General features: G+C 41.8%; 1 protein-coding gene across 2 annotated transcripts in view; it reads left to right on the forward strand.

The window, feature by feature from the left end:
- The window catches only part of rapgef3 (Rap guanine nucleotide exchange factor (GEF) 3), a 26,803-nt gene continuing 1,690 nt past the window's right edge, over positions 1-25,113 (forward strand). Inside the window, exons 1-24 of one of the 2 annotated variants that reach the window (XM_082520263.1) lie at positions 1-105; positions 2,256-2,341; positions 6,670-6,714; positions 10,737-10,843; positions 10,923-11,044; positions 14,954-15,131; positions 15,288-15,372; positions 15,697-15,757; positions 16,102-16,178; positions 16,283-16,429; positions 16,597-16,703; positions 17,801-17,889; positions 18,000-18,078; positions 18,288-18,438; positions 18,554-18,633; positions 18,735-18,765; positions 20,070-20,145; positions 21,121-21,258; positions 21,475-21,572; positions 22,316-22,441; positions 23,206-23,387; positions 24,613-24,703; positions 24,812-24,862; positions 24,975-25,062. In XM_082520263.1, coding sequence (XP_082376389.1) covers positions 2,279-2,341; positions 6,670-6,714; positions 10,737-10,843; positions 10,923-11,044; positions 14,954-15,131; positions 15,288-15,372; positions 15,697-15,757; positions 16,102-16,178; positions 16,283-16,429; positions 16,597-16,703; positions 17,801-17,889; positions 18,000-18,078; positions 18,288-18,438; positions 18,554-18,633; positions 18,735-18,765; positions 20,070-20,145; positions 21,121-21,258; positions 21,475-21,572; positions 22,316-22,441; positions 23,206-23,387; positions 24,613-24,703; positions 24,812-24,862; positions 24,975-25,062 — 2,272 coding nt within the window. In that variant the 5' untranslated portion in view covers positions 1-105; positions 2,256-2,278. Of the gene's footprint in view, positions 106-2,255; positions 2,342-3,091; positions 3,517-6,669; positions 6,715-10,736; positions 10,844-10,922; positions 11,045-14,953; positions 15,132-15,287; positions 15,373-15,696; positions 15,758-16,101; positions 16,179-16,282; positions 16,430-16,596; positions 16,704-17,800; positions 17,890-17,999; positions 18,079-18,287; positions 18,439-18,553; positions 18,634-18,734; positions 18,766-20,069; positions 20,146-21,120; positions 21,259-21,474; positions 21,573-22,315; positions 22,442-23,205; positions 23,388-24,612; positions 24,704-24,811; positions 24,863-24,974; positions 25,063-25,113 lie in introns of those variants that run through there. The other variant, XM_082520262.1, reaches the window with a different exon arrangement.

Below are 25,113 nucleotides of genomic sequence, written 5' to 3' on the forward strand. Positions count from 1 at the left end.
CCTGACTGAGAGACATATGATAGAAGCGAAGGCTAGAAAAGGAAAGCAGACAAATTAAAGAACTGAAGTAATCAAACTGAAGAATCTTATAAGACTGCGACATTGGTGAGTTACTGATTGCAGAGGAAAGGATTGTGTGGAATTGTGGCAGACCATTTGGTTCGTTGTGCTAATTAATGAATATTATATGTCTATTTTAATCATAATATCTTGTGCTTTACAAAGCCCCTGCTGATTTGTCTGACAGGGTTTTAAGGATAATTTCAGTCTATAAAGGCACTTTTCCATCACAGGTGTTCAAATTCTAGTTTTTCTCCAAATAATATATTTAAATTGCTACTTTTTAGTATTTGAAACTAAGTCGGTAATGTAAATGTCAACATGTGACTGCACAGCGGGGATTAGAAGTGAAAGAACGTGGTTGACAAATGTGAAAGTGTTGCAGTGGGTGCAGAAATATTGTCTCCAACTGCTTTAATGTCTTTGCTTATGTGTGCTCTGCTTTCTGCTTCAGCCCTCAATAGACCATAAGGTCAAACAGATCAAACACGTATTTCCCTGTCACTGCTAACTGGCTTGGATAAAGGAAGGAAAATGTGTGTATGTGCACGGACATGTGTGTGTTTATGTGTGTGTGTGTGTATGGAGAGACACTAGACAGTCACAACAAAGACTACTGGCAAAGTACATTCCATGGGTGTGTTGCAGGAAATCCCACTCCCATTCCCGAAGGATCTAAATAGAAACACACGCACACAAATAAATACAACTTTAGAGATAGAAACACAGAGAGAAGCGCTGCACATAAAACAATCCATTATAGTTTGATGCTGTAATAAAATTAAGTCTATAACATTCTATAACTAATGCTTGCATTTTTTTTTTTGTTTGTTTCATTTTGAGCATTCTTTATAAGAAACTGATCAGCGAGTTGCTCAATTTCTAAATACCCTGTGAATTGCTTTGCAGGGCATGTGCATCATCAATAGGGGGCAGCATTTATTTTCAAAGTGCCAGCCTGGAATGTGATACGCAATGCAGACCTGGGTCCATAAGAGTTCAAGGTGTCAACAGTCTAAATTCAGTCTACCTTGAAACTTGGAGCTTTTTGCTGGTTATATTCTCTGGAGCTAAAACAAGGTCACCTAAATCTCCAAACGAGTTAATAAGATTTGATTTCAATCCCTGGGCCAGAAAGCAATCGCCACTGCTGAATTTTTAGGATTTTCAGGGTGAAAGCTGATCATAGTCTAAGTGCAGCTTAGGTCTTTTGATATTTGGTGCAAAACATCAATCCCCTGAAAGAATGTTTTCCCAGTAATATGTTGCTATTTACAGAAGACAATCAAGACAGTCACTTTTTCAGATGCTATCAACCAGACTGTAGCAATATGCTCTTCCTTATCAGCTAAACTATTGTATTTAAATTCCCCCAGGAGGTCATAAGAAGGAAAACCGGATTCCTTGGTTGTGAACATTCTTTATGTGGCATCAGAGAGCCCCTGTGAGCCATTTTCAAGACACAGAGAAACACACAGTTTAGTCAGAGAACACAAAATTTATCTACTAAACTTCAGCGGTAATTTCTGTTTGGTTGGGTTTGATTGCTTGGCTACTTTTAAGATTGGATTTTGAGACAATTGTGACTGTTGTCATGACTCGAAGGAGGTCTAAACATGGTAAGAAATCATTATTCTTTTGAACATTTGCAGCAAATGTGCCTCACGGTACCTTTTAAAGTACAGTTTTCTGTACTCCAAGAGCCACCGTTCACTTACCACACGATTATGTAACAGGGTTCCAAGATGGAAGCAGTAATGTCTACAGTAAAGGTCAGCAACAGGTGCTGAGCTTTTAATAAAAACATACAAAAGAGGCGGTTTGAACACACAGCTCAAATTGCAGCCAAGCATGGAAAACATGGATGCTCTGGTCAGTGTGTGTTGTGGAAAGGTTTGGCAAAGTGACTCAGACACTGAGGTCAGTACAGGAAGGGCTGCCCTGCACTAGAACAATAGCTGGGATTTAAACAATTCTTGCATAACTTTTCCAGCCTGCAGCACACAGACATGATCCTGTTATAACAGAACATGGGAAATTAAGTTTTTAGAAGGGTCTCCTTGTCCTTATTTAAGACATTGCAAATTTACATCTGCTTGTTTTGCTATTAACTGACAAGGGAAAACGCTACCTTCCCATTTTACTTTCTCGACTGTTAAAGAATAAAATCATTGTGCTGTTTTTTCTTCACACAGATTTTGTTCAAGCTGTTTTCTTGATGGAGAACTACGTCAGAAACAGCAGTTTTCCACCAAGGCGGCGTACACCAGAGTTGGGGGACGTAAGTCACCTGCATCTATAAACGAACACAAAAAGCCAAAAGTGTGAACTACAGGTGTAAGGTTTGAATCACAGGAAGAAATATTGAAAAATCCATTCAAAACTGAACACCTGTTATGAATTTTATGATTTCATAAAGCTTTAATGGGTACATAACACTTCAACACCAAAGGAAAAACACCTGTGAACTAGAACTGCATAAACGCATTAAGTGTTGTCCTCAAACCTAAATTACTTTCTGCCCTTGAAGCAGTTTATCTCTGCCTACAGGCCCAGTTGAGCCAGGCAGCTGGATAACCTGATAAGTGTGTGGTCTATACAACGTGCTGCAGCTTGTGTGTTTTCCTGAACTACTGTACTAAACAAACTTTATTATATAGTACCTTCATGCAACATTATACCTCCTTTAATACCCCTGACCCCAATGTTTGTGTGGATTCACCCATTTTTTTTTAACAGTTCAGCCAAGAAATGATGCAAATTTGTAACAAATAAGCCAGTTATTTTACAGAAAGGGTGCACATTTTTAGCAAATTACTTGTTTGACTAAGACTTGAGTAAGGTTTGACATCTTTGAAAATTTCATCTCTAGCATTCAAGAATGCATTTGAGTTGAAATATACACATCATATTTGTCTACTCGCTGACGTGTTTTAACTGAAGGACAAAATGTTAAGGTTCTACATGCACACGAGGTCAAGCTAAATACGTCAAACGCCGTTTTTAATTAGGTGGTAAAACTGCCAGAAGAGGCAGTCTCTCTGATGCAGTTTCTTGTGAAAAGCCAAAGAGCGCACACACGCAACGCAGCAACAGTGCGCCTGTGCCGCGAGGGATGGCTGAACAGTACATGACTCGACCTCAATGAGGCAGCAAGATCTGAGTTTGATGCAGGACCTGCCTGGAATTACTAGGAGGACAAAATGCGGAGTTATGAGTTCACATTGTCGCCGTGTTGAGTCGCCGCTGTGCAGTAATGAGTGTGAGACGGGGCTATCCAGATTACTGTGCCGTGAATAATGTGTAGAGCTGCCGAGCTGCAGATCTTCTGACTGGGAAACTTGTTTGTCGGTTGTTTTGATCCGAAACAAGATGCATCTCTTTCGGACTCACAATTACCAAGTGTTCCCGGACCGCTGCTCGGTGGAAAAACAGACAATACGGGGCATCAGCTGGGTATGCCTCTTTAATATTTATACATTTACTTAAGCGAAACGACTGCGGAATATTTCATGGAACATAAGCAAGAATTGCTTTTACTGCATGGTGTCACAATATGCGGATAAGAAGAGATGAGAATGATGACTACGATGACATCATAATTCACTGTCTTTTTATATTGATCCGTTCATTTCCAAAGTAACATGACTTAAAGGCTTAGCGTTCATTAAGAAAAAATAAAATAACATAAAAAGCTTATAAATTTGAGGTGTTGGCACAAAATAGGGCTTCCAAGATGTCATTTGCTTTCTTGCTTTAGTTCATATGATATCACTGCTGGTAGAGCTACTGCGAGGGTAAAAGACTGTAATCATAATTTGGTATGCAAATTGGTATCTCCTAAATGTCTGACACATGTTGCCTAAAAGGCCCTAAAAGTATCCTTTACGTTGCAAGTAAGCTTCGAGATTTGGTGCTGAAATAGGAAAGATGGAAAAGTGACAGAACATTTCTGAAGATCTGGGAGCAAAATGTGTGGTTGTGTGAACAGTGCATGTAACTGAGTACAGCCCAGTTTTGTGGCACTTCTCTGTTTATTTGATGTCACTATGCTGCCTTTCCTGCTCTATTTACTAGTTTTCCCAGCCTTACTTTCTCTGTATACTAGCCTCATTATAGAAACCACAGCAGAAACAATTGCAGCTAACAAGCCTACAAATTAGTTAGTTAGAGCAAATTAATTGACATCAGCATTTTCATGAGTCCAACTTTTCAAAATTCCCTCTGAATTATTATTATAGCTTGTTTTCATTGTTATTGATGTTGATGTTTTGGCTATTAAACAGACCAAGGAGTGTGAACCCTTCTCTTTTGGTTGTGGCTGACTGCGGTAGCATTTCTTGCCACTGTCTTAGTTTTTGAAAACCTATCATCAGTTGATTCCAGGAAAACAGATGGAATGTCATCCATTTAAGCAGCTGTTTTAGTCATATACAGAATAAATAAAATTAGCTCAGCCTTAACTATGTAAATCAGCTGGAGTCTCTGCATTTTGTAGATATTCAGGAACGCTTCCAAGTAGACTGAAGCAGGTTCCTCTATTGTTGTAGCAGTTGGCTGTGGTGACACAGGAAGGTAACAAAGCATATTTCATTATTATTATTTACCTCGGGTTATAAATAGTGCATTGTTTATTGTTCACGTTCCCTGAAACACCCTTGCTCAGTTTACAGAAGAGTTTGTAGAAGAATGCAAAATGAGGGAGGTTTCGGTTGCCAGGTCACAGGAAGACACATAACAGCGCTGAAAGTCTTCTAAATTTACCTGATTTTTAACTATCAGGGGGCCAAAGATAACGTGCAGAGACTGTGTCCCAAACTACCTGCTTTTACCAGCCAAATATCAATGTCATACTTCCGTGAACTAGTTAAAAGTTCTGCATGAACAGCAACAATTGCTTTGGATTTTTTTACCATAACACTATGATGCACAACACATTAATCTAGAAGTATAAAAGTATCAATCTTTTTTTGAACTTCAGAAGTATCGCTGAACCGGATAAAACCGAGGGATATCTTACAGCTGACAAATTACAGAACTTGAAAACATGCTAAATCATCCTAAATGCAAAATTGACAAATGCATGCATTCACATTGTGCATTGTGCATTTCAAATATTGTTTGTGCTATGCCAGCACATTAGTGGAATCTGACTCTGTAACAGGTAATAGCAAGCCTGTATGCTGTATTTGGTTTTACTCAAAGCTGTTTAGTTGTTTGGCAGTAGAGTGATATCCAATCTTTCTATTCATTGTCGTGTGTTATTAGTAATAAGCCCTGAAGGTTAAGCTAATTCTTTCTCTGAGCACATGAGGCAGATAAGAGCACAGCTGAGCTCATTTTTCTGTCATCATTTGCAGCATCCCTCCTGGACTTCTTGCTCCTGCATACCAGTGCTGACACATGGACACAATGCAGAAAAAATACCTCACATACATAAGGGTTCCTAAGTGTGTCTGTCGAACAGATATTGAAATGTTCTCCACATGTTTTTAACTTACGAGGCACGTTTGTTTTGATTGGCTCATAAATTAGCTATGCTATGCATAATGTTTCATGGAGTTACTGCCATTCAGTGGCAATTGGGTTACAAGCTAAATTGTGGTCCATTCAGGCTAATATCACATGATGTAGCTGCCTGTACAGCAGGCCAAATAAAACATGCCACAAAGTGTGTGTGCAGTAGAAGCAGAGAAACCGATGTCTATCTCGGATGTGAAGAATCACATCAGCTACTGTTTGTTTACATGTCTTCTATGTCACGTGAGTGCTCTGCATATTTACCTTTTTTTGTTTTGTTACAACTCTTACAATCCATCAATTCAGTAGAAAGAGAGAGATTTGTGTTAAAGTGACACTAGTAAATTATTAGAACTGTGAGGCAAGTTGAAACGTAGTGTGTCCTTTATATTTTCAATTAGTTACACTGAACCCAATTACCTTGGGAATACAGACAGACAACAACAGCCGCAAGATGGTCATAAAAACATAAAATCTAAGCAACAAAGGGGAAGTCTGACTTGGGTCAAAGTACAAACGTGGGAATGTTGAATATTTTTACATGGTAGGACGTTAGAGATAGCAATGATTTGACTCTTTTAAGTGAGCATTTCAAGAGTGTAATGAAAAATCATCAATATTGTTTACCTGTGGCAGCTGCTTCAGTATTAATCTTTAAATGTTCAGGTTCAATTACTTTTTACATGAAAGGATAGTCTGTAGTTTAAAGCAAATATTTGTTTTAATGAAATTCAAAGAGTTTAACCATGTACCTTCTGTTGCCGAGGTCTAAATACTCTTTCCTCCCACTTCATTACACACACTTGACAACCACCCACACCATGTTGGAGACAATGGCACATCACAGGTTGAGATAATGCATCTGTAGTGACCTTCATACCAAAGAAAAGAAAACAATTTTCCGTTTCTCGATGGTCCAGCTTGGTTGTGTTTCTTTCAGACTAGCTACAACAAGATTGTCATCAACAACCAGCCCAGCTAGTTCCTGTGGAATGCTGCTCCCGAGCAATTTATTTTCTTTATTTTAGAGGTTTTAGATATGGAGAAACGGTTCACTGGGTATAAAGTATGTCTTTCTGTTTCTCCCAGACTCCACTGCCAGAGGCTCTGAATTCAAAGGACACTATGAAGCAGGTATGTGTGCCAACATTTAACAGCATTTCAGTGGTGCTTTGAGACTCTCACTCTGACCATAAGGAGAACCACAATGTGAGAGCAGAGGTAAGATTTAAAGCAGAGTGTAAACACCTTCACCCCTGTCCTGAAAGATAATTTAAGCACATGTGAGATCTATTGTTGGTTATCACTAATTAGCTGATTAAACTCTAGTTAGCCTTTGACAAGTTTCACTGCACTGGTGGCTTTAGTTTTACTGACCTCCAGTATAATTCAGAGTTGCAGAGCTTGCATCCTCTCAAACTGCTGAACTTGTTCTTTTGTTGTTTATAATATCCTGCATTACTACTCAACCGAGTTTTAAAAAAACACATTCCTTGCAGGGGCAAGCAGTCATAAGGAGTCTAAAGAGCACTCCAAGGCCCACAATAAATTGACCCTCCCCACTCTCCTGAGTCCTACCTAACTCAGTCCAGGCCCCTCATGTTGCTTTATCTCAGCTTCTTCAACAGCATGCCAAGTAGTGAACCTTTAAAACCCTGATAAGAAGAATTGACAGGGAAAGTGGCTTCTGTTTAGGTTCAGTGGTCTCCCTGTGACAGAAAAGGTAGAAAGCAGTACAGAGAGTGCATCTTTCAACTCCTACCCATATGGAAAAGAAATAGTAAAAACTTATAAAAGACTTGCATAAGATGTGGCCTACTTCATATAGTGAATCATATAAGGCTTATATGATTTACTCATGAAAGTGGCCACTTTCTCATTACTTTCATATATTGTTTTCATAAGTATCCAAAACATACAAGTTTCATTTATGTAATTTTTCAAGGGATCTTATATCTGCTTTTAATACAAGTTTCACACAAGACAGATACAAACTTTATAAGATTTATATATATCTTTTCCATATGGGTAAATAATCAACCCTGTGAATATTTTCGGGTTTGTAAAGACACAGAGGGAGGACAGAGCAACTGAATCTGCAGGAGACATGTGTTGCTAACCTCATTGGGGTTTTTTTTTGTTATTGTTGCTTAGCAAATGTTTGCTCCCGATTCTAAAAGTCAGTAGTGAGCATCATACATTATGATAGCACTGTACAGGATTGGTGTTTTTAATAAGCAAGGTTTGATTGTGCTCCAACATTTTCCAATTCAAACATGAAATGGAAACGGAAATCTGTCTGTAATCTCTGAAAAGCCTTTTTTTTTTTTACCGTACATTTTTACCCATGTTTGTGGTATATATGTTTGCTGAAGAAGTGTGGCGTTGTTGTTTTTTCTCACAGAGAAAGAGAGGGGTAAAAATCAGCCCAAAGATGAAGCTGCTTGTCAACTCACTCTGTGCTTCTCACACAACACAGCCCACTGAGGTCAAAGAGAAAGTAGAGAAATGTCTCGCCTACAAAGGAGACATGCAGTGAATGCTGCACTCATCAATATTCCACTGAATGAGACAAAGGCATGAAATTAAACATTTTAAAAGAGCATGACTAATGGTTTTAGTCACCATCAGATTTAAGTCAAAAAGGATAAGACAGAGAAAAGATAATCCAATTGAGCTGTGATAAAGACAATTACAAGCTTTTCTCAAGCATCTAGCATGTTTGAGTAAACTGTACAACCTGTAGAACAGCTGTTCTTTGCCTGGTCCTGCAAAAATTGGCTGTAGTAATTTATAATCACAGATTAGAATCATTTCCTTGACAATTTGAGTATGATCTAGTATGGATCACGTGAGTATTATACTATACATATTCAGTCATAAATCACCTAATAATGTAGGTTCCTGACTTTAAAATTACCTAAACAACAGTATAGTGCCCTGTCATGAATATATTATGGCCGCCTGTCCAACTGTTATAGATGGCATATACATCACTGGAATATTTCTAACATTTTGAGTTATTTTCCAGTGTTAGAAAATCAGCACTGCTCAGTGTTAGCCATTGTTAATCTTCAAAACTGACTAGGTTACTTTTAAACATATAACACTGTCAAAAGTGTTAATTTAACACTCAACAGTGTTGTATTTAACACTCAGAGGTGTGGACCCATATAGACACTCTCCAGTGTTAATTTAACACTGGAGATTTTGCTGTGTATGCACGGGCTGAGTGTGTGTTGTACTCTGTGTCACTGACTGGCACACCTGTGGGAAAAATGTTTGCTCTTTAATTTCACTCACTAGAAACAGTTACATGTGTGTTGTAGTTCTCAGATAATGGGATTAGATGGCCTAGTTCAGGAAGCAGACTCAACCACATATAGTCAGCAGCAGAGGGCTCACAGTGATGTATGGCTTTTGATGTTGTTTTTGTAAGGAATGAGTTAGGTAATGGAAAGTCGCCTCATCAAGAAAATAAGTTGGGAGTTGACAGGCATGAGAATGTGACTGCAGGAGCCCCATGGGAAAATGGGCCTCTGGGAATACAAGTGACCTCACGACACACTAACTTCAGCAGGGCACAGCAGAGGCCTCAGGACGCATTTACTCTGTTGATGTCAGGTCTGGGAAGAGTCCAGTGTCAGGGCGATAGGTTAAAGTGTACACTGTGCCCGCAGCTGTTAATTGCAATTTTAAATTTGAATTAACAACTTTGTGTGAACTTGGATTTACCAAGGATGTGTTATGGCCCACTTTAAATAGGGAAAACCAGGGGCTGTGTTGGAGTCATCGAGGCATGATGTCAGCAGATAAGTCAAACAGTAGGTGTTTTTACATCCTGAATGAATTGCAGAAACCTACAGGAGACAGAAAGTAGTTTCTGTTGCTGGCTTCTTTGCATTGCATTCTTAAGAAAAGAATATAGGAAGTAATCCGTGTTGGATTTTGTGTGAATCTCCAGGTCACCACCTTAGACAAACAACAGTGTCTAGGGGAAAATCCACAGCCTGTGTCAAGCATGTAATCACAAGACCTGTGGGAGTCAACCAGGGAGGCGCAGAATTAAAGTTTGTGCGACTGTCAGTCATTGAGACAGTAAATATCGTTGGGTGGTAGTTTAAATCAATTCTTTTATGTTCAAAATACAAAGCATAAAGCATGAGAAGGTCTAAAATTGGAGAGCTGAATTTCAGCCACAAACAAAGTACATTCTTGTTACGTAAGCTTTGCCTCTGCATGAGTGGCTGGCAGGTTGTGCACCCTTGTGTGCAGGTCTTTGTGAGTTTAAGCCTGACCTCAGTGTGTTATGTGCAGCTATGTGTATTTGTATTACCAATATTGTTGGGACTATAGGGACAAAAAGAAAGCCCCCATAATCTCACTAAATTTGAAGATTTGGGTTTAGGTTAAAGTTATGGTCTAGGTTAATGCAACCCTTTATATTATGGTGTGTGTGTGTGTGTGTCTGGGTGTGTGTTTGTGTGTGTGTGGTCTGTTTGTCTCCATAACAACCCTTATAGGGACAAAATGCCTGTCCCCATGAGTTTAAAGGCATTTTTGAGACTCAAAATGTGGTTTTAGTGTCAGAGTTACAATTAGGTTATGGTTAGGTTCAGCCATTCATTTTTGATGGTTAGGGTTAGGGTAGGCGGCTATGGAAAGCATTACGTCAATGGGATGTCCCCACTAAGATATGAAAACAGGACTGTGTGTGTGTGTGTGTGTGTGTGTGTGTGTGTGTGTAGGTGTGCTGTTGAGAATGAGTGGTGGGGACATCAAAGCAGGTTAAAGGGAAACTAGTTCAGAGTTGTCATACAGTTTGTTGTTGCTCTGTGCTGGCCAGAGTCAGAAGCTGGAAAGTCAGTGAAGTTTCAGAGCATTTAAGTTTGCATCTTTAACACCTTTTCACCTCTGTGCAACCCCCACAAACACTCCATTACACTCCAACACCTACAGAAGTCTCCACACACAACATTGTTCAAAACTGAGGGGGAAATTGTCTTCCTCACTTTCACAAACACTCGTTTCTTTTGCTGACTTCGGCCTTTCACCAACCCAAAAATTGGCAGAAATTGTGTTTATAAAAAACACTTCACCTAATACAGTAACTTTGCTGTATTTGCTAACTTCACCTATCTTTCATGTTTATCAAGTTTCTCTCAGATCGCGTGGTGAAGGCAGCCAGATCAGTATATAGTGTCATGATTGAGAAGAACCCTGGTCTGATCCGAGATAGAAAGCATCACCTCAAAACATACAGGTACCTATTCTGGCGATGTGCTTTAGTTCATGATTAAAAGTAACAGTGTCTCTTAATTACATGCAAATTTCTCTCATAGGCAATGTTGCTCCGGTAAGGACCTTGTTGACTGGCTGATGACCCAAAATGAAGGCCTCCAATCAAGAAGTCAGGCAGTGGGAATATGGCAGGTCTTAGTGGATGAGGGAATACTTCTCCATGGTAAGAACTGAAGAGCTAACTTTTGAAGAATTTAGTATCCATCCATCCATCCATCCATTTTCATCCGCTTTGTCCGGGGCCGGGTCGCGGGGGCAGCAGCCTAAGCAAAGAGGCCCAGACCTCCCTCTCCCCAGCCACCTCCTCCAGCTTATCCGGGGGAATACCAAGGCGTTCCCAGGCCAGCCGAGAGATATAATCTCTCCAGCGTGTCCTGGGTCTGCCCCGGGGCCTCCTCCCGGTGGGACATGCCTGGAACACCTCACCCAGGAGGCGCCCAGGGGGCATCCTTGTCAGATGCCCGAACCACCTCAGCTGGCTCCTTTCGATGTGGAGCAGCAGCTGCTCTACTCTGAGCCCCTCCCGGATGGCCGAACTTCTCACCCTATCTCTAAGGGAGAGGCCGCTTGTATCCGCGATCTCGTTCTTTCGGTCACTACCCACAGCTCGTGGCCATAGGTGAGGGTAGGGACGTAGATCGACCGGTAAATTGAGAGCTTCGCTTTTACATTCAGCTCCCTCTTCACCACGACGGACCGGTGCAGCGTCCGCATTACTGCAGCTGCAGCCCCAATCCGTCTGTCGATCTCCGGCTCCCTTCTCCCATCACTCGCGAACAAGACCCCGAGATACTTGAACTCCTCCACTTGGGGCAGGAACTCATCCCCGACCCGGAGTGGGCACTCCACCCTTTTCCGGCTGAGAACCATGGCCTCAGATTTGGAGGTGCTGATCCTCATTCCCGCTGCTTCACACTCGGCTGCGAACCGTTCCAGTGCGAGCTGGAGGCCCTCACCCGATGAAGCCAACAGAACCACATCATCTGCAAAAATCAGAGATGAGATTCTGAGGCCACCAAAGCGAAAGCCCTCCGCCACTTGGCTGCGCCTAGAAATCCTGTCCATAAAAATTATGAACAGAACCGGAGACAAAGGGCAGCCCTGGCGGAGCCCATCACCCACCGGGAACGAGTCCGACTTATTGCCGGCAATGCGAACCAAGCTCTTGCGACGGTTGTATAGGGATCGAATGGCCCGTAGCAATGGGCCAGACACCCCATATTCTCGCAACACCTCCCACAGGACACCCCGAGGGACACGGTCGAATGCCTTCTCCAAGTCCACAAAACACATGTAGACTGGTTGGGCAAACTCCCATGCACCCTCAAGTATCCTGGAGAGGATAAAGAGCTGGTCCAGTGTTCCGCGACCAGGACGAAAACCGCATTGTTCCTCCTGTATCCGAGGTTCGACTAACGGACGAACTCTCCTTTCCAGCACCCTGGCATAGACTTTCCCAGGGAGGCTGAGGAGTGTGATCCCCCTGTAGTTGGAACACACCCTCCGGTCCCCTTTCTTGAAGATGGGGACCACCACCCCGGTCTGCCAGTCCACAGGTACTGCCCCTGATCTCCACGCAACATTGCAGAGGCGTGTCAACCAGGACAGCCCTACAACGTCCAGAGCCTTCAGGAACTCGGGGCGGACCTCATTAACACCAGGGGCTCTGCCACCAAGGAGTTGTTTAACTGCCTCAGTGACCTCGCCCCCGGAAATTGGCGGGTCATTCCCCTCATCCCCAGACTCTGCTTCCTCCTCGGAAGACGTGTCAGTGGGATTAAGGAGGTCCTCGAAGTATTCCTTCCACCGCCTGACAATTTTCTCAGTCGACGTCAGCAGCGCTCCGCCAGCACTATACACAGTGCAGGTAGAGCACCGCTTTCCCCTCCTGAGACGTCTGACGGTTTGCCAGAATCTCTTCGAGGCAGCCCGAAAGTCTTTTTCCATGGCCTCTCCGAACTCCTCCCACACCCGAGTTTTTGCTTCAGCCACTGCCCGAGCCGCATTCCGCTTGGCCTGTCGATACCTGTCGGCTGCCTCCGGAGTCCCACAGGCTAACCAAGCCCGATAGGACTCCTTCTTCAGCCTGGTGGCTCCCTTCACCTCTGGTGTCCACCATTTGGTTCGGGGATTACCACCACGGCAGGCACCAACCACCTTGCGGCCGCAGCTCAATGCAGCAGCTTCGGCAATGGAGACGCTGAACATGGTCCATTCGGACTCAATGTCCCCAGTCTCCCTCGGAATGCTGTTGAAGCTCTGCCGGAGGTGTGCGTTGAAGATCTCGCGGACTGGGGCCTCTGCTAGACGTTCCCAGCACACCCTCACTACGCGTTTAGGTGCACCAGGTCTGTCCAGCGTCTTCCCCCGCCACCTGATCCAACTCACCACCAGGTGGTGATCAGTTGACAGCTCAGCCCCTCTCTTTACCCGAGTGTCCAGAACATATGGTCGCAGGTCTGCTGATACGATTACAAAATCGATCATCGACCTACGGCCTAGAGCATCCTGGTGCCACGTGCACTTATGGACACTCTTATGTTCGAACAGGGTGTTCGTTATGGCCAAACTGTGATTAGCACAGAAGTCCAATAACAGAGCACCGCTCGGGTTCAGATCAGGGAGGCCGTTCCTCCCAATCACGCCCCTCCAGGTCTCGCTGTCGTTACCCACGTGAGCATTGAAGTCTCCCAGCAGGACAACAGAGTCTCCAGGTGGAGCACCCTCCAGCACCCCCCCCAGGGACTCTAAGAAGGCTGGGTACTCTGAACTGCCACTCGGCGCATAAGCGCAGATGACAGTCAGGACCCGTTCCCCGACCCTAAGGCACAGGGAACAAACCCTCTCGTCCACCGGGAAAAACCCCAACGTACCGGCAGCAAGCCGAGGGGATATTAGGATACCCACCCCAGCCCGCCGCCTCTCACCAGGGGCAACTCCAGACTGAGACAGAGTCCAGCCCCTCTCCAGGAGACTGGTTCCAGAGCCCAAGCCATGTGTAGAGGTGAGCCCGACTATATCTAGCCGGTACCTCTCAACCTCACGCACTAACTCAGGCTCCTTCCCCACCAGAGAGGTGACATTCCATGTCCCTATTGCCAGTCTTGGCAGCCGGGGGTCAGTCCGCCAGGGCCTCCGCTCCTGGCCGCCACCCGGCACACAATGCACCCGACCCCTATGGCGCCTCCTGCGGGTGGTGGGCCTGCGGGAGGATGGGCCCATGTCTCCTCTTCGGGCTGTGCCCGGCCGGGCCCCATGGACTAAGGCCCGGCCACCAGACGCTCGCCCTCGGGCACCCTCCCCGGGCCTGGCTCCAGGGCGGGGCCCCGGTAACCCTATCCCGGGCAGGGTAAACTGTTCCCTCGATGTCCTTTTCATAAGGGTCTTATGAATCGCTCTTTGTCTGGTCCCTCACCCAGGGCCAATTTGCCATGGGAGACCCTACCAGGGGGCAAAAGCCCCCAGACAACATAGCCCCTGGGATCCCTGTGACACACAAACCCCTCCACCACGATAAGGTAGCGATTCAAGGAGGGGAAGAATTTAGTATTTTGATGAAAAATAGGAAGGATACTTGTCATGTGTTGGGTGAATTTAGGGCTTCTTGTGAACTGTAGATGAATGTGGAATAATGTCCAAACAAATTACTTTTCATGTATTCTGATGATAATGCTTTTGGTAGCACTTAGAAATGTCCCAGACATGCTCGAGTATCTTGAAATCTGGTGACCGAGTCTACCATGACATTTGTTTTGCGTTGTTTTTTCAGTCAGTCAAGTGTTCACTAACCACTTAAGCTCTTTGGATGAGACACTGTCTTCCTGGAAGAGACCACTCCAATCAGGACAGAAATGCTTCATCATCAAATGAAGGAACTCACTCAGAAAGCATTTGCATTTATTTCCATATATCTAAAGTTTTATAAATGACCGGCATAAAACTTATCTAAAAATTTACTCATCTGCCTCGTTGTTGTTTCTAAAGCAACGTGTGTGTTGGAGTTGTCTAACCGCATTCTTGCATTTCATTTTAAGGGTTTTATTTTCTCTTCTGTGTTTTGTCTCAATCAAAGTGAAACACGAGTTGAATTTCCTCGACAAGGACACACAGTTCTATCGCTTCCAAGACTCCCAGTTTGGACTTAACCACATATTGAATGAGAAGGATTCAGAGGATGAACTAGGGGAAGCTCTGTCTCTGCTGTCTCAGCTTGGTCCTGATGCTCTGCTCACTATGATTCTACGTAAATGGTCAGTTTGTTTAGTTGTTACGTGAGCATTTCCTCATGATAACCTGTATTGTATTGTCAGAAAGCTTCTTACAACAAGTTCAAGGTGCTAGCAAAGTTACTGTATTTTGTTTTGTTTGGCTTATTATGTTCTTCTTCTTTCCTTTTTTTTTTACAGCCCCAGTCAGAGGAGTCCCGAGGACTTGGAGGTTATCTACGAGGAGCTGCTCCACGTCAAAGCTGCCGCTCATCTCTCCTCTTCAGTCAGTCTCTATAAACTCCCCTAACATTTTTAAAGGCTCTACATATTGATTTTTTTTTTAATGTGAACTGTTATCAAGTTTTCGTGATAGTTAACCATGGATTTGATCTGATATATTTTATTAAAATATATTTTTTTTAAAAGACACTATTCTACTTGCATACATCAACCATAATATTTTTCTTTTGTATTTTATGCCACATGAAAGAAATGTTAAAAATACACTGGAAATATGAAAGTGAAAATCAAGAAAAACCCATTTACAACAATGATAGCAAAAGGTATCAGTGCGCTTCTGTCTGTTCTTGTCCTGCTGTGCCTGTAGGTGCGTAAGGAGCTGGCAGCAGTGCTGGTCTTTGAATCACATGCCAAAGCTGGAACAGTCTGTGAGTTTACACAGCTTCATTGTGTTGCTGAATCACACGATAATACGGTTCTTATGCACAGAAAATAGCATCTTTTTCTGTGAAACATTCATTGTTTCCAGAAAATAAGATTAAGACTATTCAGACCGTCTAATGTTATAATTAATTTCTTTGTTTACTGTGGATAAGAAGATCATCAGGTCTTTTTTCTCTTCAATCCTACCCATTTCTTTAATGTTAAAGCCATATTTAACAAAGTACTTTTAAGGAAGGTGCTCTCAAGGTGTGATCTTCTAGGAGTTGTAATGGTTAGAAAGATATATGACTGACTGATGTGGTTTCTTTCTGCTTGTTTTTCAATATAGTGTTCAGTCAAGGGGATAAAGGAACCTCTTGGTACATCATCTGGAAAGGCTCTGTAAATGTGATCACGCACGGCAAGGTAAAGCTAGTGGTTCCAAATTAATAAAACCCACTGTCTCTAATAAAACACGTTGCAATTGATTTCAAGTATGCTGTATAGCTCAGAGTATTGTGTGCATATAGGGTCTGGTGACTACTCTACATGAAGGTGAGGATTTTGGGCAACTAGCTTTGCTAAATGAGCAACCTCGAGCCGCCACCATCATCTTGCGAGAGGACAATTGTCATTTCCTTCGTGTTGATAAACAGGACTTCATAAGGATCCTCAAGGTTTGTTGGATTTCCTCTTACTGCATTTTTATCACCAGAAGTTGTCTGTCAGACATCGGGTGCTTACTGAACACATGTAGCCCCATGTGACAATTTAAGAGATGTGAGATTCACGCAAATTTTCAAATAACTTTTCAAACTGGTTGTCATCCTTCTCTGTCCTTCAGGACGTGGAGGCTAATACAGTGCGACTGGAAGAGCACGGAAAGACTGTGCTGGTGTTGGAAAAGAGTGCAGACTCGACTGAACAAGGAGGAGCAGGGAACAGCAGCAAGTAAGCGACTCTGACCTACTAACTTCTATAAAATACTGCAGTTAATTTACAAGTAGGTTTATGATCATGAAGACGCTTTGCCTGGGTGTGGGCTGATAATGCATGGCTCTAATACAAACACTGCATCACAATAAGTGATGATTACATAAATTTTTTTTAAAGATGTGGTTAACCGTTTATTAATGGAGTATTACCTAACACTCACATAATAGGCGGACTTTAACCCTGCCTTTCTGAGTGACGTGTTATCAGTCTTGAACCACTTTATCAAGTATGAAGGTCAATTAAGTTGATGCAGGACTCTTATTTAGATTACGTTTAAACCACTTTCTTCTCTTTACTTGTAAATCTACACAATTGAAAAGAACATTTATTCTCTGAACATTCAGTCCCTTTTTGTGCTCTCAAAGTTTTGAATTGAATTTGATTAATATAGCAATCAATTCAAAACAGTTCAAGGCACTTTATATTGCATTGTAGAGATCCTTTGATGTTGGAGAGAAAACCCAGCAATCAGACGATCCCCCATGAGCAAGCACTTTGTGATTATGGAGAAGAATAACTTAGTTTTAACAGAAACAGACCTCCAGCAGAACTATGCTCAGGGAGGGGCAGCAATCAGCTGGCTGTGGAGGGGTGAGGGAAAGAAAAGAGGAAAAGAGGAGAGCATAAATAGACAAGAGCATAACAAAGTATGTGAGAGAGTACACAAAAGTTAATAACATGAGGTAGCGTCATGTAAAAGCATCATGAGCGAAAGAGGGGTGTGGAAATTAGAGATGTGCTGGAAGGTGAAGTGTTTTAAGCAAACACAGTAAAGCTATGATCTGAAACAGACAGAGCGCTATTGTCTACGCGGCTGTGATATACAGCTAAGAACTTTCAAAGTGTTGTAAACACAGTCTGCTAGACAAACTATGCAATGATTACGTCAAGAGACTTTTTGTGCTTCTTCTTTTTGAGGAGATAACAAGTCAACATTTACACAACAAATACTTTTTAATTAATTTATTGCTTTATTTATGTGGATCAATGTAAGGCAAACACAAGGTTTTGAAAGTTATTCTTTGTTTTTTTTTCTGTCTTGCTTTTTGCAGGTACACAGTTATGTCAGGAACACCTGAGAAAATCTTGGAACACCTACTGGAAACAATAAAGTTGGAGTGTAATGGAAATGATGCTATAGGTGACACTGTTAAGATTACAGATACCTGTTTTCTGTTGTTGAAAAAAATGTTCAGACCAAGTCAGTTACTTTGTAATCACTGTATTATGGTGATGATTGTGTCCCTGCAGCTTCTTGTGTGAGTGACTTCCTGCTCACCCACAAAGTCTTCATGCCCTCCAGCCAGCTCTGTCCTGCACTACAGCACCAATATCCTACAGTGTCATTTATACTGACAACAGTGAAGCTAGTGATGTTTATGAGAATTACTGTAGTCAAACAAAGCTGTATTATAGTGTATTTTTGTAATATAATGGAATTCTCAGTGCATTTTATTACCAGAATAAATTGTTATAGTTAATGTTGTTTTTATTTTGTAATTAAGGTCTTATGTGTTATACCCTTAACCAACATTGCACTTACCAGGCACAGCTTGCTGAGGGCTCAGAGCAGGAGAAGACTGCCTATGTTCTCAACATTAAGCAGAAAGTAGTAAAGTTGGTTGGCCAGTGGGTGGCACTGTTTGGCCTTCACCTGAAAGAAGACCCTATTGCCTTGGACTTTCTGGAGGTGAGATCTCAGCCTCAAAGTCATAAATTAAAATTTTAAACATATCACTGTGTGATTTTTGTGTCAGTATGTTTTTTTCATCAATCATTTTATTTTAATGTTGGGGTTGAAACAGAGATTAAAGAAAGATATGGCACCGAATTCACAACTGTTCAACGTGCTGAAGGACTTCAGAGAAAGGAGGAGGACAAAAGTGTACGCACTATCAGATCATGTTTCATATTTCTTAACAATTCACAAGTCATAGATATTCTTCGCATACTATTTAACACTTTAATTCTTCTATACTTTTTCAGGTTGGAGAATGGCTATCAGTCACTGAGCAGGGTAAGTTATTGAGTGTGTGGAAACAAAGTACAGGTTTCTGGCACAACTTCGCCTACTTCAAAGGTGCATGGAGAAGAGCAGATGTCTTAAGAGGCTGAAGCTCCAGCAACTCTTGTAGTATGAGGAACAACCCATTAAGTAAAGAAAATTGGCCCTTTTTCAGAGATATCATGTCCAAGAAAATTCTCTTACAGTAGCAACTCCTTAAGGTATTCCTTAACTGGATCATATTTGAGCACTTTTTAAATAGTATGTTTTCTATGGTTTTAAACCAGTTTTTTATCCTTTACCATATTTTGTCACAGTCCTGGGTCAGTGACCCAGTGTTTTGGATTTTGTATTGTTATTTTTTATTAGTCTTTGGTTTCATCTTGGTTCATATATATCAGGGTTTGATTTCTGTTTTGCATTTCAAGTTCTTTAGGTTTTGGTTCCTGTGCTCCTCATGTCCCTGTACTCAGTGCACCCTCTGTTTACCTGCCGCGGTCCCACCTTTCCTGTCTAGTCAGTATCGTGTGTCTGAGTCTGTGTCTGGAGGGTCTGTCTGTGTGTTTCCTGTTTTACTTTGAGGGTCCGTGTCTCAGGTTAGTGTATTCTGTCTTGCTTCCCTTGAGCAATTAGATTCAGGTGTGTCGCCCTCCTGTGCACCACTTCCTTGTTACCAAGTGTGTGTATTTAGTGTCCGTGTCTTCTACTGCTCGTCGTCGCATGGTACCCTCACTCTAGCTGTGTGTTCTGTCTCCCTTACCGGTTTAGCTTATGTTTGTATCTCTCGGTTTAGTTCAGTTTGTGTCCAGCAATAAAGCTGTTAAAGCTCACATCTGCCCTTTTTGAGTCTACATTTGGGTCCTCTATCCCTGCCTGGACACAGCCATGACATATTAAATTTATTTTGAGGGGGGGGCTCATAAGGTATAAGGCCCAGTTGGCCTTATATCTATTGGTGAATATGTATGCTGAATAATTTTCTACTAAAAATAAAATTTCCTCCCCAAAAATACACATTTGAGTGGATTGATGGATATGTATACCAGACATATATCACAGCTTGTCTTTTCTACTTAAACTCTCTACTTAAAATGTGTTCTATTTAAAGTTGTATCTGCAGTATATTTTTGATAACCCTGACAGAGGCTAAAGGCCAAAATGAAAGTTTTTCTTTATACTACAAGTCCTACTGGAGCTTAAACCCTTTGGGATGTTTGCCAAAAAGTGTGACAGAGTGTAAGAAATGTCTTTCTACTGCCATTAGAGAGTTTAATGTCGCTGAAGTGTCACTGAGTCGCCTTTTATATTATTGGCAGAACCACCAGTTTGATTGGTTTTCAAACTTTGAGGAGTCAGTTGGGAGGGTTCAACCAATCAGAGCACATGATAAAGGTGAGTAAAGCTCAAACACTACAGCTGACAATAATCAAGAAAACCAAATCCCCATAATAAGGATAGAAGTCTAGTGGGGGATATTTAAATAAATGGAAAAAAGGAAACGACCTGAAATTGATGGCAAATCATACAAACATCATACATAAACTTTTACATCTATCTTTACCAACAACTTCAAAATCAAACCTGGCTAAATTTGTGTCTGAAATATAGCTAAACAGTATAAACAGTTTTGCTAGATGTTCATGTTTAATGTTCACTAAAAATACTGAATATAAAGTTCAACTTGGTCACTATATGCATTAAATAGCAGTATGGAATAGAAAGCGTGGCAAGATCCGCATCTTCAGCACCAATGTGAAAGCAGTCCTCCTGTATGGGTCCGAGATACAGATACAGATTTTCATCAGCAAGTGCTTGCGACACATCCTTAACATCAGATGGCCTGAGAAGATCTCGAACACAGACCTGTGGAAGAGAACCAGCCAGAACCTGGTCGGTCAAGGCATCAAGTAGAGAAAATGGGGCTGGATAGGTCACACACTCCGAAAACCGTCCGACAACTTCACAAGGCAAGCACTGGACTGGCCGCCTGAATGACGTGAACCCAGCTGAAGAGAACGCCCCAGAACAGTCCGTTGGCGTGGTGTTGTTGCAGCCCTATGCTCCACCAGGAGTCTACAGGAAAATTGATTGATTGATGGAATAGTAAAACTAGTCAAAAATGTTTTAAATGCTAAGCTGAAGTCCATATCCAGGTTAGAGTTAGTTTAAATGAACACGTGAATGGCCATGATGACAGATGTTGGGAAAAGGGTTTAGAATCAGTGCTTGTGACGTGTGTGTCACGCAATATGTCAATAAAGGACAACAATCTCAGTATCCAGTAACTTAACAGGCACCATTAGTCTTTAAATTAATCACCAAATTAGCATGATGTGACATTTTATTTTCTGTCCTCTTCTGATTTAGTGTTGTATGAGATCTACAGGCCAGACAACAAACCTCTCACTCCGATGCTGCCGGTGAATACATCTGTACAGGAGATAATGTCAGCATTAGGAAAAGCTGGAGAAGATCATGTCCTCATCAAAATGAACTCCACAGGAGGTGGGAGGCATTAGTCATATGTTTTTGTTTTGTTTTCTAGAACCAACACTTATTTTTCATTAAAATAATCAGTTTTTTGTAGATTGCTAGACTAATGTACTAACAGATGAGTAATTCTGTTTGTCATCAAACCTATGTCGTGTTCACAGAATTTCAAATGCTCTCCTTTTTTTTAATTACGGTGAAAATTACTCTGTTTCCTATGACTGCGCACAGAAAGAGCTCAGCTAAAGCTGGATGCTACTGCAGTCTACACCGCCCTGGGACTCAACGAGAGACTGTTCATCTGCACAATCAGCGAAGTGGAACAACTGGTGAGGATTTGTTTTCTTCCATAACTTCTTTACCATTTTTTGGTCTATTTAGTTTATTAAAACACACTTATTAAAATACATGAACTCGTTGTCTGTCTGTCCACCAACTCCTCCTACACAATCAGGGGTTGAGCAACCAGACTTGGAAGACAGGTACATCCTATGTCCTTTATCTACATCAGATATTGCTGCCAGTTGTTATCTATGGCAGACATTATGATGTTGCCTAGCAACCAACTATCAACAGGCTAAAAGGATCTGTTTTCTGCATTTACGCATGTACAGCACCTATGAAAACATCCTATCATTTAATTTTGTAACAGTAACATCTCATTTATAGCCACAAAAGCTGAATCATACACAATATTATTATGTTTCATAGCAACTACCTAGCAGCCAAACCTAAAACAACCTATATTTTGCATTTATGTACCTGCAACACCTAATAAAAGCCTCATGCCATTTTCATCTCACAGCCAAGTTTCACCATAAAGTACTGTAGCATGGTCATGAACTAGTAACGATTAATATCATCCTATTCTATTTCATAGAAAATGAGGAGGGGATTTAACTCACGGGATATATTCTAAATATGTTTGTTGTTTATTATGGTTTTTCATATTATGGTTTTGTTGAAAGCAGCATCCCCAACTATAAGGCGAGTCATTAAATGTTCACCTGAACAACATTGTTCCTGATGATTTTCATTCTCTCTGCCACTGCGCCGTCTCTCTCTCTGTCAGACACCTCTAAAGGAGCAGCAGGGTCCAGAGCAAGGAAGCGCTGACGTCCTTGAACAGATGTCTTCTAAAGACATTGCCAGTGAGCTCACCAATTATGACTGGGAGTTGTTCACTGCCATGCACGAGGTAACTTGGCGGCTATGATTGATGTTTCGTTTGATTTTACCAATCAACTGCTTCAAAACTGCTTCAGAACACTAGAGTATTAACTAGTAATTAACTTTAATTGTATTGAATTTGATTTATATAGCATATTTTACAAAAATTGCTATTTCTGTGTACTTTATATTGTAAGATAAAAGCCCTACAACATTAGAGAGTGATACACAATGATCTGGTAATCCCCTTTGAGCAAACACAGCCTGACGGGAGTGAGAAAGAAGAAAGAACCATGCAGGAAGGAGAAGACTGTTTTGGTGGCGAGGGAACCTATAACAGCATTTCCTTTTTGGTTTTGAAGCCTTTTTGTTTCTCAACAGTGTATTTGCCTGTTGTACATTCTTTATGCATGTTCTGAAGTGTTCTGCATTTGTTTTTGTTTTTCTCTGAATTGTTGTTTTTGTTGCATTTTCTAAATGTTGTGGATTTCCCTTTGTAGTTGTGTTTTGTATCTCATGGCCACTACGCCCATAGCTGTTTATTTGCTCACTGACATACATAACCAAAGCTCAAAGTAGCATTCGTGCAACAAAGAACTTTGCATGACTCTCAAACTTTACCGCCTTTTATCTACCAGTATCATCTCTGCCATCAGATTATTTGGGTCATTTCCTGCATGCCTCACATTTCTAAAGAAACAAAAGATACCTGCAAAAGACTTCCTGTCTGCTTGTTTCACGGTGTGTTTAAATTATGCCAGTGGTTGTGACTCATTGTCTGTGTCTCTCCAGGTGGAGCTGGTCTACTACATTTTTGGGCGCCACAAATTCCCTGGAGCCATCACGGCTAACCTAGAGCGGTTTGTGCGTCGCTTTAATGAGGTGCAGCACTGGGTACTGACTGAGCTGTGCCTATGTGAAGACCTCGTGAAACGTGCTATGCTGCTCAAGAAGTTTATCAAGATCGCTTCAGTGTAAGAATTAATTGCATAAACCATACATTTAGCCAAAGCAGGTTGGCCACTGAACAAATAAGCATCTCAACAGTGAAACCTACTGACCTCACGCATGTCTTGCCTTTTTCCCGGCCCTAAAAGGCCGATGGGGTGTTGTCATCACCTTACCGGGTGGGCGGTGTGGACAGTCAAGTTTATGGTTGCGATAACTCAAGAATGACGCAATGTAGGATTTTGAGATTCATGCCATAGGTGCATCTACTATAAATCAAATCTCAGTTTAAATCTCAGTGACGTCAGCTTCAAGGTCAATGTCACATTTTAATGTAATGACACAACAAGGAAGTCATCTACGACTTTCAGAGTCATACCATAGGTGCATCTACTTTACCAGTAAGCAACTCATAGTTTAGACTTGTTGATTGAAACCTCAGATGGTTTGGTGCAAACGTTTGGCCACGGGCGACCGTGGCTCAGGGGGTTGGGAATCGCATCTGTAACCGGAAGGTCGCTGGTTCGATCCCCGGGCTCTCTGTCCTGGTCGTTGTGTCCCTGGGCAAGGCACTTTACCCTACTTGCCTACTGGTGTTGGCCAGAGGGGCCGATGGCGCGATATGGCAGCCTCACTTCTGTCAGTCTGCCCCAGGGCAGCTGTGGCTACAACTGTAGCTTGCCTCCACCAGTGTATGAATGTGAGAGTGAATGAATAGTGGCATTGTAAAGCGCTTTGGGTGCCTTGAAAAGCGCTATATAAATCCAATCCATTATTATTTATGGTTCACAGAGAAATGTGTGAAATATGTGCACATTGCTTTGTGCAGTGGAGCACAGTCGTGCAGGAACAGAAACAGGTTTTCACCAAACTGTTACCACAACATTCGAACCATTGAATTGTTACTAAGACATTGAAAATGTCTTAGTAAGCAGAAGCATTAAGGTTTTCATTCTTTGAAACTAAAAGATCCAGGCCAACTCATTTTTTATCCACTGAGGTGCGGCCCAATACTTTTTTTGTATATAGTATACATTTAGAAGAATTAGCATGGTCTTATACCAAAAAAAGAAATTGATACAGTAAACATTAATATCCTGCTTAATATCATATATTGTAATCATACAGGTATTTTCACTGTGAGTATCCGGGCAGGACCTTTGTACTTACTTTTGTCCCCCCATCTTAAACTTTATCCATCCACTTCAAGGACTGCACTTTATTTACAGTCATGTGTCCTCTCCATCACAGATTAAAGGAGCAGAAGAATCTAAATTCATTCTTTGCTGTGATGTTTGGCTTAAGCAACAGTGCAATTCAGAGGCTTTACAAGACCTGGGAGGTGAGAGCCCCCTTGAGGCAGCAGGCATGATAATAATAAATGTTCTGCCACACTTATTAAACAAATACTTTAAAATTGACTTTGCAATCTTTTGCTGGTCTGTTACAGAGAATACCCAGCAAGACAAAAAGGATTTACTGTTCTCTTGAGAGACTCATGGTAAATTATACTATGTACTCAGCTTTGAATAAGTTTTATAAATGTCCTAAACAATAGATTTTCTTTAAGGTTTCTAATGGTCTGATTGTGCTATGCTCGCTTATTCTTTTAGGACCCTTCACGCAACCACAGGGCATACAGACTGGCTATAGCTAAACTCAGTCCTCCTTACATTCCCTTCATGCCTCTGCTGCTGAAAGGTAACAGACACCAGTAAATCGCAAATCCACTGGCAAGTCCTTATTATTAAG

The sequence above is a fragment of the Aulonocara stuartgranti genome (genome assembly GCF_965226115.1).
Source record: "Aulonocara stuartgranti genome assembly, chromosome: 20".
Lineage (NCBI taxonomy): Eukaryota > Metazoa > Chordata > Actinopteri > Cichliformes > Cichlidae > Aulonocara > Aulonocara stuartgranti.